The following is a 13,238-nucleotide window of genomic DNA, read 5'->3' as shown; positions in this document are numbered from 1 at the left end:
TAATATTTTTTACTAAATATATTTTTATATTTTTACTTAAAAAAATTTTACAACAAATTTACATTATCAAATCAGATTTAAAATAGTATTGAATATAATCTAAAAACAGAAACACTATTTTTACTTGGGTTCAAAGTAGCACAAAGTAAAGCCGTTGCTAATCCGGCCTTCCTTTTTCTATCTCGTTTTTTTAATCAAAATGTTGTACCATTTCTCCCATTTTTATTTTCCTTCCAACTGTACTCATCCAAACACAGTCTTGTGTACGAGCCACTAATCGCTTTTAACTATATATATAATTTTCAAATATATTTCTTTATTCTTTCAACAAAGAACGTCTTGTCATCCCACCCAAGTCACGGAGTCGCTGCCGGTTCCGGCCAAGAGCCTCCCCCTCTCTCTTTCTCTCCAAGCTCGCCGTTCCGATGTTCATCTCATGATATGATCTCACTCCACCCTTAAGCATGTCCAAACCCATATCCGACTTCACATCAAGACCTCCTTGAACCCCTTAACACTGCAAATTTTCTCCCTCACTTTCCATACCTCGTTCGTCTCCCAAGAAAATCCCAAGTAACATCTCTCCCCACCGATCAGACCCACCCATGCACTTCTTTCTCTTCTTGTACTAGATGTTTCTTAAGTGTCTCAAATATCTTCATCTATTTCTTGAGTTTTCGGCTTAGGGTTTTGAGTTGCTCACTTGTTTTGGTTAGTTTAGTTGATTTTCTCATCTGGGTTTGTTTCAAAAATGGAGGATTACAATCAAATGAGTGAGAATTCAACACCGAGAGGGAGTTTCTTGTACGCTAGTAGTCCGGTTCTTGCACCGAGTTCATCTGTGTACGGACGAACCAGCAACACAAGTGGGTCCAATCATCATCATCAGATGCACATAAACAGCTTCAATCTTCAATCAAACGGTTGCTACGACTCTGAATCGCAACCACATCTGATCGTGAAGACTGAAGCGGGTAGTTCGCAACATGTTCAGAACAAATTTCATCAGTACCCTCCCATAATTAGAGCCCACCAAACAGTCCTTAATCAGCAGCACGAACAACAACAACAACAAGGGTCTGATCAGAGTTCTGGTGAAGTTGAAGCCATTAAAGCCAAGATCATTGCACACCCTCAGTACTCCAACCTCTTGGAAGCTTACATGAATTGCCAAAAGGTTGTATGTATATATATATATATATATAAATATAAATAAATAGCTCCGTCAATACACACATACCACATACTATACACTCACAAGAAGTGATAGTAATTCTTCAAAGATTTGACATTCGGTTGTCTACCTGACACTAACCGACCTCCTTTTTCACATCCGGTACCGGCAATGGAAGAGTCAAGATAAAAAAAAAAAAGTTATTCATTTTAAAGATTTGAGTCTCTTTGTCTCTTACTCTTTCTCTCACCCTATATATGTTATGTGTTGAATAGGTGGGAGCTCCTCCGGAAGTGGTGGCGCGTCTGACGGCGGTGCGCGAAGAGTTTGAGAGTAGGCAGCGAGCTTCGGTGAATTCAAGAGATGCTTCCAAAGACCCAGAACTCGATCAGTTCATGGTGATTATATTTATACAATTTTTAGTAGTTTAGATCAATTAATTGCATTAAAGTCTCTTTGTTCTTGATGGTTCTTTATTTATTTAATTTTTTTTTTTCCTTTTTTGGGTTTTGGTTCTACAAATTTGATTTGGAAAAAAATTAAATGTACAGGAAGCTTATTATGATATGCTGGTGAAGTATAGAGAAGAGCTTGCAAGGCCATTGCAAGAGGCTATGGAGTTCATGAGGAGGATAGAGACACAGCTCAATATGCTCGGTAGTGGCCCAGTCCGGATCCATACATCTGGTACTTTCCTCTTTCAAACACACTGCATTTAGAGAGATAAAGATAGACATTTAGAGAGAGAAATAGGTTGATTATCGTTATTGGCTACCCTGGAAGAAGAATGTTGCTATAGGAGGAGTTTGTTGAGTCGTGAATTCAGAGATGGGTTTTGGGTTCTCAAGTTTACTTAATTGCATGTACTGTCCAAAACTGAGAGTTGGACTGTCCACACTCAGAATATGAAAGGGTCTATGTCTCTTACCATTAGGAGCCTTCCTTAGGCCTGTCAATATTTCCTTCATTCAATACTGTCCCGTTTTCAGTGAACCAAACTTTGACCGATATATATATATATATATATATATATAGATTATATATGCATATATAATATCTATACATATACCGTATAGATTATATATATATATATATATAGTAGAAGAAACCCTAATCACGAATCACGAGTGTTATAGGAAGAAGATACGATTTGGTTCATTTGTACTTGGTACAATAAATAATGAGGAAGAAACCAAGACAAAATGCTCTTATGGTGTAAAACAATGATGAAATCACATTTTGGCTTCTCTAATAGACTAGCTTTATCGGTTCTGAGTCTTCTGACATCATCATTATTAACATAGGTTTTTTTCGTGTTTAATTTTCTAGATCTCCATTTTTACTTCGATAATTGTGTATATTTTTACAGTATATATAGTTACACATATATAGATATATGTGTATACACATATACCTGGAGTTGGATGGCATTATTATTGTTGTTATTTCCCTAGTTGTGTTTGCCTTTTAAGTGAAAAAGAAAGAAAGAAAAAAGAAACAGTTTCTTTTGGTTGTGTATGGGTGGGCTTAAGTCTTGGAAGGTGGATAGACATAGGATGCTGTTCATTTCAGTGCTACACTAGGTAGCATGTATTATGGTTGTGTCAGGACTCTAGCCATTGTGCGCTAGTTACTTGTATTTCTTTTTTATTTTTTATTTTTATTTTTATTTTTTTTCTTTTCCCATGTAAACTATTTCTTTCTTAATTTCCTAGTTGTTGCCCTTGCTCCACTACTAAGTCATTCACTTATAATTGTTGTTGTTGTTATTAATATTGCCATTGTTTTTTATTTATTTATTTATTTTTCGTAGTTGGTACTCACACGTACATGTTTCTTTTGAGACTTAAACCCCTAACCTCCCTTTGGGAAGTAAGAGGCAGATACCACAAGGCTACTGGCCCGTTGGTTATTGCCATTGTTATTCTGCAGTTGAATATGAAATATCCTGTTCGTTATAGCTCTATATGCCTGCTTTCTGTTTAGCGGAATTATGTACATTTCAAAAATATAAGTAGCACATACTTTTCTGTGGACTCTCTCGTTTGCTTGTACGAACCGTGTCGGCAAGATACGACATGGATATGGGTTGGGTGTGTGTAACACGCAAACTCAAATTGGATGCTCCTATCTTTCAAATGCCATCGAAGAAGGAAAAATTCAAATTTAATAGCATATACTGGTTTTCTGTCTATGAGAGATGGAAAATCTTTTCTTTTATCACATCCCATTTAATTTGAATTATAATTGAGTATATTCTTGTGAAACAAAAACTTTAAACATTACACTAGCTATGATAAAACATATAATGTATTTAAAGGCATAGTATGTGTTAATGAGTCCATATCCAACTTTTGGAAACATACTTAGTATTTTAAGTTTTGGATTTGGTTAATGCTTCTTGTTATGTTTGTTATTGCATTCTTTTATTATGGGGGGCATTGGAATAATTTGTGTTGCCAAGCATGATTATATAATAGAAAAGGGTTTGTTGTTATGGTTGTTCTTGTATTCTTTTATTAGGGGGGGCATAGGAATGATTTGTGTTTCCAAGCATGATTATATAATAAAAAAGGCTATATTGTTTAATGAAAGCTTCCTTTACATTTATTTTTTCCTTTTTTTTTTTTTTTGGGTAGTTATAATGTGGGCGTTCATGCACCCATTATTGTTGTTGAATATGAAATTCTTTTTCCTTATCCTCTTTCTGGTGAGTGCCCCAGAACATATTCATTGGCTTGACTTGGATTCATTTAAATTTCTCTTGTTATTCCTACGACTATTCTGGTGCTCTACAATGTGGATGCTTGCATATTTTATATTGATGACTTGGAATATTAGTTATGCTCAAGCTATTTTCATCTTCATTCATGCTTAAATTTATAATAATTTCACAAAATTGTTGACTTAAGCATTAATCATGTGTGGAGGAGCCTTTTAGTTTCCTCTTAAACCAATGAGTAAATGTAACAAGTAATTATTATTAATTTGGTAGACAGAAGATAAAGATAGAAATTATTCTTTTCTTTTTGAACCCCAAAAGTGGAAAATTTTTCCGATTGGTTTTCTCTTGTGGTTTGTGAACCCAATATATAAGGGGGTATGGGGTACGTGATGAGAGAACACTTTTAGTCACAAATTAGAGTGTTTGAAAGAGAGAAAAAAGGGGTTGAAACTTGTAATCTCATGTTTTTCGCATAGTGAAATCTTTCGCTCGGATATTCATTGTGAACTTAAATCTTTACACCAAATCACGTAAATCTTTGTGCGTGGCTTGTTTACTTTTCTGACAATTTCTTGATCGTGTTCTTCTTTCGCTATATTTGTTACAACAAGGTTTAGGAAGCAGTGTCTCTATTGCTAGTTCAGGCCTTAATTTGATTTCCTAGCAGGAGAATTTGCTTATGAGAAAATGAAGATGGGACTAAACATTACTTGTTTTCTTCTCTTCTTTATATGCTATTAAAGAAACAATTTCTACCTAGAATTCTGGATACAATGAAGCTGGCTCCAAGGTAGAATGACCTCTTCTTTCATTGCTTCTTTTAAAACTATTGAGGTTGCTCCTATTTGCTGATTAAATCTTTTGCAGTAATGTGGTTGTTAATTTTCTATTTTGTAGAGATCGTAGAAACTTACATTGAAACACTGATTATATTTTTGAGCATTTTCTCTATAATTATGTCTATTTCAATATTAGAGTTTGTCAACACTGAATTAAAAAATACTCAACCGGGTTACCTGCTACAGAAAAATAATTAACGACTTAACTTTTGCGGGTGAAAACCATCATTTTCGGGTCAGAATTTTGTCAAACCTCTATTGGGATTACTTTCTCTTGATTTATGTTGATCATGATTAGAGGCGATGCTTCCTACTGGGAATCACCTTTTGTTTGTCAGGCTTTGGAGTTTTGCTCTCTGATATTATGAGTTGATCAATGCCTAGGTCTTCTTATGCTGTTTCATACTCCTGCCTAACACAATATAATGTTACATATTTTCGTGATTCAGATTGAAGAACATGTGAAAATAAAATTTTATTTGTAAAGAATTATATGTGTTACTTGTTGCAAGTACATTTCTGTGTAATGGTATCATCATCACTTGAAAGTGACAACAATATGTTAAGAGTCAATGACTGCAGGAACCCATTCCTAGTTGATTTATCTGTGACCATGAATATATGTATATAATTTATTGCATAAGAAAAATGGAGAATGTTTTGTTTGGCTTGCTATCTTACAAAACTGTAGTTCTCTGTGCACCGTCCTCACTCCCAACATGGAGAATCATACTTTTTTCAGGGATGAGTCATGTTGAGGTCTGTCCTTCTCATGTTGTTTGTGTGGTGTGTGTTGGGGGAGGGAGAAGGGGTGTGTCACGTAGAGGCAGTCAATCTCCTAGTTTAGTGGTAAGTGCTTAAAAATCAGATTCAACTTGAATACAGATCTGTAAGCTTGATGGGGTGGTGAAACTCAGGTCAGTAAAAGTTTTTCCTCAAGAAGCACATTTCAACTTGAAAATTGATCTACAATCGATGTGGTATACCTTGCCCTTTTAAATTTAGGTCATGAAAAATAAAAACTTGTGTTTTTGTTTTTCGGTTTTATTGGGTGGTGGGGTTGGAGGGAAGGAGTGGTCATGTTGAGGCACTCAATCTTATTGTTTAATGAGAAGTGCCCTAGAAGCATATCCGACATGCAAAGTGATTTATAAGCTTAATATCATATGAATTGGTATGATGATATTGCGTGGTCGTAAAAAGTAGCATTGTACACATATATAATGTATTACATATTCCCAAGACTTTGGCAACATTTTCATGAATATGTTGTTCAAATGAAAATATTAAAGTAGATGGTGCCATTAGGCTGGCACAATTCTAGGCCGCAATTGCCTATTGGCCAACCTAGAAATCAACTAGTCAAATTTCATGTTGTACCATTTTAATTTTTTTTTTTTAAAATATTTAATTATTCTATGATTCCTTGATGTAAAGCCATAAAAATTTTGAATTTTAAGAGTAAACTTCTAAGTAAGGATATTTTTGAAACTCGACTAGGAAACTAAGTCAGCCAATATCTCGGCCAAAACAGAGATCACTGCTGGTCGGGACGGCCATGAATTTCAGTTTTGGGCCAATATGGAAATGGACTAGTCAAATTTCTTGTCCGACAATTTTATTTTATTTTTATTTATAATTATTTAATCTTGTTTGATTCCTTGAAGTGGGAACATAAAATTTGAATTTAATGAGTAAACTCTTTCTAATTCTTAAACATAGTTTCAAAACCCGAATTAACTCGACTGAGTTGAGTTGGACTGGGCCTGAGTTCACTCCAAGTCAGGTTGGATCGCGGTCTAAACAAAGTTCATTGTCGCCTTGGCCAGACCTCGGTTTGACTCTACCAAGTATCATTTGGGATGACTTGTTTTTGGCTTCGATTTAAAAACCCCATTTACAGGCTTTCAGCTTCCTCACTCATATATATTTTTCTTTTAAAATTTTAAGACCAAAATAGAGAGAAGCAAGCACCCATGACCCAACCTGCCAGATAGATTTATGAATAAAAAACAATAAACTCAAGATTTTTTGGCAGATTTGTTTTCTAGGTGTTCCAAACATGGAAATAGTTGGTAAGTTCTGAAATTTTTATTTAACATGTATAATATGATGTTATAATCATCTTCATATTATGCATATAAAAATATGCATCTATTTTGCATAAAAAAAAGTAAATAAGAAAGTGGCTTAAAAATATGAAGATTAATAAAGTTCATTGAAAAATACTAAAAAATTACATACAAATGGATACAAGCAAACAAGTTAGAGTTGTGGTTTCCATGTACCAACTACAGGTATACTCATTTCCAACTTCTATGTTATTCGTGTACAAGATTTTTGTGATATGACATGCTTAATTATTTAATTTTTATACTTGTATGAATTTAGTGCAAAATGCAAAATTTTCACTTATACTATTGACAATGCCTTAAAATTAATTTATAGGCCATTATTCATATAAATCACCTTTAAATATTCACTAAGATTCATTATTAACATGGTTTTATAAATTTTGGAGTTAAAACCTACGCACTTATAGGTTCTATTTATTTATTTTTTACCATGTCCCTTATGCTACGTTTGGTGTGCAGGAATGGAATGGAATAGAATGCCCATTCCAATCATTCCTTTGTTTGATATGCAATTTGAAGTGGGAATGGTCATTCTATTGGAATGAAAATCCATTCCACAACTAAACATATGGAATGGCCATTCCATTTCGAAGTAATTTTTTTTTTTTAAAATTAACTTTCCAAAAAAACTTTCATGTTCTAAAGTCCAAAAACCACTACTTCCTTCCTCCACAGCCACCTCCGCCTTTCACCACTACCGCCGCCACCCACTTTCACCACCGCTCGTCGCTTTCCACTGCCATCGCCATCGCCTTTCACCACCGACATCGTGTTCTTTTGCCGCAACCACCACCACCACCAACTTACACCACCACCACCAACTTACACCACCACCACTACTACCGCCTTTCACCATAGCCGCCACTGTTACCTTTCGCCATTGCCATCGCCTTTCACCACAGCCACCACCTTCCACTACCACTACCGCCACCGCCACCGCCACCGCCACCGCCACCGCCTTTCACTACCGCTACCTTCTGCCACAGCCACCGCCACCACCTTCCGCCGTCGCCACCACCACCACCACCACCACCACCATCACCACCGTCTTTCACCACTGCTACCGCTTACCACCGCCACTGCCTTCCATCACTAGCACCACTGCCTTTCGCCACCGCCACCGCTACCGAATTCCACCACCACCACCACCACCACCACCAGCGCCACCGCCACCGCCGCCACACTACTGCCACAACCTTCCACCAATACTATTGCCGCCTTTCACCAATACTGCCGCCGTCGCCTTCCACCATTGCCACCACTGCCGCATTCCAACACCACCACCTACACTACTATGTACCGCTTTCCATCGTCACTACCATCCACCACCGCCATTGTAACCATTTATTTTAAAAAAATTATAGAAGAATGTCGTTTTGTTAATTTAATTTATTTGTTACTAAGAGGGATATTTTGGAGAACATAATTTGAAATTTATTTCATTTTAAATTCACCACCACCACCACCAGCGCCACCGCCACCGCCACCACACTACTGCCACAACCTTCCACCAATACTATTGCCGCCTTTCACCAACACTGCCGCCGTCGCCTTCCACCATTGCCACCACCGCCGCATTCCAACACCACCACCTACACTACTATGTACCGCTTTCCATCGTCACTACCATCCACCACCGCCATTGTCACCATTTATTTTAAAAAAATTATAGAAGAATGTCATTTTGTTACTTTAATTTATTTGTTACTAAGAGGGATATTTTGGAGAACATAATTTGAAATTTATTTCATTTTAAATTGGTCCAACCAAACACTAGAATGGTTATTAACATTCCATTCCTGCACATTTCGTATTTACAACCAAACAATAGAATGAGAATTGCCATTCTATTCCATTCCCATTCTCATTCTATTCTACTTGCATTCCTTTCCATTCCTGCACACCAAACACAACATTAGTATTAAAAAAATTTCATGACCACCATGGCCGATACCCATTATATGACCCTAGTTAAAGCTAAAGACAATGGCACCTTAACCATGACCATGTTGTTAGGACAACGGAAGCTGACAAACATGGAGCTAGATCAAACGAAAGGAATAAAATAATCACACAAACAATTAACACACAACTTACATGGTTCGACACAACGTGACCTACGTACACAGATGAGAAGAGAATCCGCTATAAATATATAGAGATATTATGATAGTAGAGAATACCAAACACCTCTGTGCACATACTCTAACCTCAGATCTTTTCAATTTGTATCACTCCATGAGACTCCCTCTCGTCATGAATGTTCTCTCTATTCTACCAACCCATAATCTCCCTATACCGATTAACTCCCTCATTAGTAAACCTGTCGATAGATCGGATTTTGATCCAAATCTGATCTAAATTTGATCCTATAATTTGGATATGGATTGGAACATTCAATCTGATAATTTGTTAGCAATTTGAATTCGATAATTTGTTAGCTATTCAAACCGGATATGGATTATGGTCGATCCGGTTCGATAGTAATCCAATTCAATTTTGGATTATCTCTTTTCATTTTTTCCTTCTTCCCTCTCCCAATTTTATCTATCTTTATTGTTTTTTTCTTTAATAAAAAGTAACATATGTAATTTCTACTCTTTTTTTTTTTGGTTTATATTTTATTTTTCTTCTACGAATTTTCTGTTTTCTTTATTTCATTAAATTTTTTTAAGAAAAAATTATATAATTTTGGATTAGGTTTTCAAATCGGATATTCAATAAATAACAAATTGGATATGGAATCAATCCTAAATAATTCGTTAGGTTACCGAATCGGATCAAGTATCTCTTATCGGATTTGGATAGGTTAAAGCCTGATCTAATCCGAATCTGATCCGTCTATATGCCTACTCATGAGGTTACATCTCTCTCAATCTCACAAGTTTCAATACATAAACATGATACAACACTAATAAGAAATTACCTAATAAAATACAACTCTAAAATATTAGTCTAATTAGACTAAATTTGAGACACAATATTTAACAAGACGATTCATTGCAACTTCAATCTTGACAACCCTTATGAAAAATTTGATTGTCTCTACTGTATGCGATTTGTTTAGTGAAACCTCCTAGACTCCACTTTGACTATTCGAGCTCCATGGCATGTAACTCATCACGACCAAACAAATTGACTGATTGACTCCACCTGCAACTGAAACCCGTTGCAGTACACGTTGAGACTCAATGTGTTTTTTAGATCTCCTTCAAATAAAGACCAAACCTCCCAAGATGAACCTTAGGCTTTGATACCACTTGGTGGGTTAGAGGACGCACTAAGGACATGGAGATCAATCAAGAAGAAATAAAGCAATGATACAAACAATAAAAGCAAGATTTACGTGGTTTGGCATAACCCGACGTATGTCCACGAATGAGAAGAGATTCCACCATAAATATGTGTAGATATTACAGTGGTAGAGAATATCGAACACACGACCGTGTACACAAACTCTACTTCAGAGCTTTCCACCTTGTACCACTCCACAAAAGTACTCCCTTTTGTCATAAGTGCTCTCTCCACTCTACCAAATTGTAAACTTCTTCTACCCATTAACTTCGTCATGAGGTCATCTCTCTCAATTTCATAAGTCTTAACACATAACCTAGGTATCTATTTATAGAGTCCAAAGAATCGTCTAACACGAAATTACAATGCTACTCTGAAATAGAAACCTAATTAGACTAGAATTTGAGACACAATACATAGCGCACAGTGGGGAGACGATCAAGTATTAAACCTTTGTACTTAAATGTTTTTTATTGGAGATGTTTCTTCTACTTCTATTAATTACAACTCTTTATTCATGCCTTCTAATCAATTTAGACTTCTTATTTACTGTTTTTATGACTGCAACCAAAACTCTAATCTCTCATTGCTTTTAATCATATGCTACATGAACTTTTTTGTCTGAAATTCTCCAAAATTTTTAATTGCCAACCAGAAAATTTGAGACCTAGAAGTCAAAAATAATTTGCCAATGGTATTGCAAATTATTTTATTCTAGCAATATCATTCTATACTATTATTTATTTCATTGCAAGAAGGTTGTGGTAGTACCTTTTTGGTATGGAGGTATCACTCATTGAGTTGACAGAAAGAATGTTGGCCGAGTGAGAGTAACAAAAGGAGGCGGTTGATAACATAGCTCTAAATGTGGCTTTGAGATGCAATGGTGAAGGATTGGATTAGTACCCAACTAATCTAGATAAAGGGGAGTTTACTTTAGAAATTTCTTTGTTATGGCACTTCCCATTGGCTGAAGGATAGTTCCATTATTAATTTCCAACTGACTAATATGCACTCTCCCATTTCATACTTATCGACATCCCAAAGTCTTTCTTTTGTTTACGAAAGCTTTATAGGTTTTTAATGAGCAAGGGCTTTGGGACTATCTACTAAATACATGAAAATAAGAACCAAGTTTTCAGAGGGATTTTGATTACTGTATTTACACTTCAATATGTTGATACACATATGAGACATTCATCCTAAGAAACAGTCTGTTATCAGAACACAATTATAGATAGTATTTTCAAGATTGTAAAAAACAAATTTTATTCTGTTTTGGTCACTGCAATAGCTAAAAAGCAGGCTGGTTTATGTGTTTAATTTGCAAGGATAAGAAACCACGTGCTAAAGTTTGTTGATATTAAAATTTCTTCCCGTCAGATGCATATTAAATTTAGCAAGTAATTCTCTAGTGGACTTAGAAAATGAAGAACTGAAGGACAGATTAGGTGACAACAGATTTGAAACGATCCCCCTTTGTGTTAGTTTCGTGCATTGCATCAGGTATATATGTAGTCGCTATGAAAATTTAGTCTTGTGATAATAGTTGCTACCAGTGTCATTGGAGATTTCAATAATGTTGTACGTTGCATGCAAATGAATTTTCCCAGGAGCTTACTTTATTATTTATACATTTTGAATGACTTGATGAATAGATGAGCTCAAGTGTGAGGGTGTTGGTTCATCGGAAGAGGATCAAGACAATAGCGGTGGAGAAACAGAACTTCCTGAGATTGATCCGCGTGCTGAAGACCGAGAACTTAAAAACCACCTCTTAAGGAAGTATAGTGGTTACTTAAGTAGTCTCAAGCAGGAGCTTTCGAAGAAAAAGAAGAAAGGGAAATTACCCAAAGATGCCAGGCAGAAGCTGCTTAGTTGGTGGGAATTGCATTACAAATGGCCATATCCTTCAGTATGTATTCTCTCATATATATGAGCATTCTGCTATTTCACATTACTACAAATTGGACCATTGAAAAAGGCAATTAGTTTCTACTTCTTTGTCTTTTTGAACTTTTTCTCGGAGACACTAACGCAATTAGGATCCTCGGGATAAATTACAGGAGACAGAGAAGGTGGCCTTGGCGGAATCAACTGGTTTGGACCAGAAACAAATTAATAACTGGTTCATCAACCAAAGGAAACGGCACTGGAAACCTTCTGAGGATATGCAATATATGGTGATGGATGGTCTGCATCATCCACCGAATGCAGCTCTTTATATGGAAGGTCATTATATGGGTGAAGGTCCTTACCGTTTGGGGCCATGAAAAATGATCACGGAAAGGGTTTTCTATTGACAGCTCATGCAGCGTCGCTATCAAGGTTGGTAAGTTCTATCGTCAGGCATATAGCATGATTGAGCTCAGTTAGTATAATGTTATTTCAGGTGTTGGGTAATGTCTCAGACGGCCCAATCTGATATTTCATATGAAATATGATAACTATGTTTAGTGTGTTTATATGTTTTTGGGATCATTTAAGATGGAGTAGCTTTTATTGTGCCTGCATTGGTTTGGCATGTATGTTTACACTGCTGATCTGTTAGAAGATATGAATTGAAGTGTATAATATTATATATACATTCTTGTGTGCCTGCCTGGAGTATATATATGTGAGCCAGATAAAGTTATACCAAGTGGGATTCTTGCAATATATATACCATGTCTAATATGTTTAGCATTTCAGATTTATGGAAGGACATAAATGTATTTGTGTTGTGAAAGCTATGATTTTTATGTTTATGCATGCATGCTTCTGATCTGATGTGTTGCAACCATGCATGTGTTCATGGTATGGTGTATTAACGTTGGCACGTCAAGCAGATCAGTCTCTCATGATAGGTTTTAAGGGACGTGGATGCGATAAATAAGATATAGGGTACAACAATATATTTATTATATATATATATATATATATATATTTCTAGGTATTTTTATTTATAAATTTAATTGTTTATCTTGTTAGTAACATTTAAAAAAAAAGAAAAATAGTTTTGACAAGTGGAGAGTTTTATGATTTTTTCCGAAGAAATTGTAAGTTTATTTTTATAATAATTTATACTATGA

At 35.7% G+C, this 13,238-nt stretch overlaps 1 protein-coding gene across 1 annotated transcript; it reads left to right on the top strand.

Moving 5' to 3' along the window:
* The first annotated feature begins 344 nt into the window (after positions 1 to 344).
* LOC132279876 (homeotic protein knotted-1) lies at positions 345 to 12,829 on the top strand. Its single transcript, XM_059781924.1, has 5 exons — positions 345 to 1,177; positions 1,450 to 1,572; positions 1,726 to 1,861; positions 11,826 to 12,082; positions 12,234 to 12,829. The coding sequence occupies exons 1-5, from the start codon at positions 752 to 754 to the stop codon at positions 12,438 to 12,440; spliced, it is 1,149 nt and encodes a 382-aa protein (XP_059637907.1). The 5' UTR covers positions 345 to 751; the 3' UTR covers positions 12,441 to 12,829.
* Positions 12,830 to 13,238: the final 409 nt, after the last annotated feature.

The sequence above is a fragment of the Cornus florida genome, unplaced genomic scaffold, assembly GCF_030987335.1.
Source record: "Cornus florida cultivar Cherokee Brave unplaced genomic scaffold, ASM3098733v1 CherokeeBrave_3.0.0_Hap2_Chr10, whole genome shotgun sequence".
Lineage (NCBI taxonomy): Eukaryota > Viridiplantae > Streptophyta > Magnoliopsida > Cornales > Cornaceae > Cornus > Cornus florida.
This window is presented reverse-complemented; position numbering and strand designations above follow the sequence as displayed.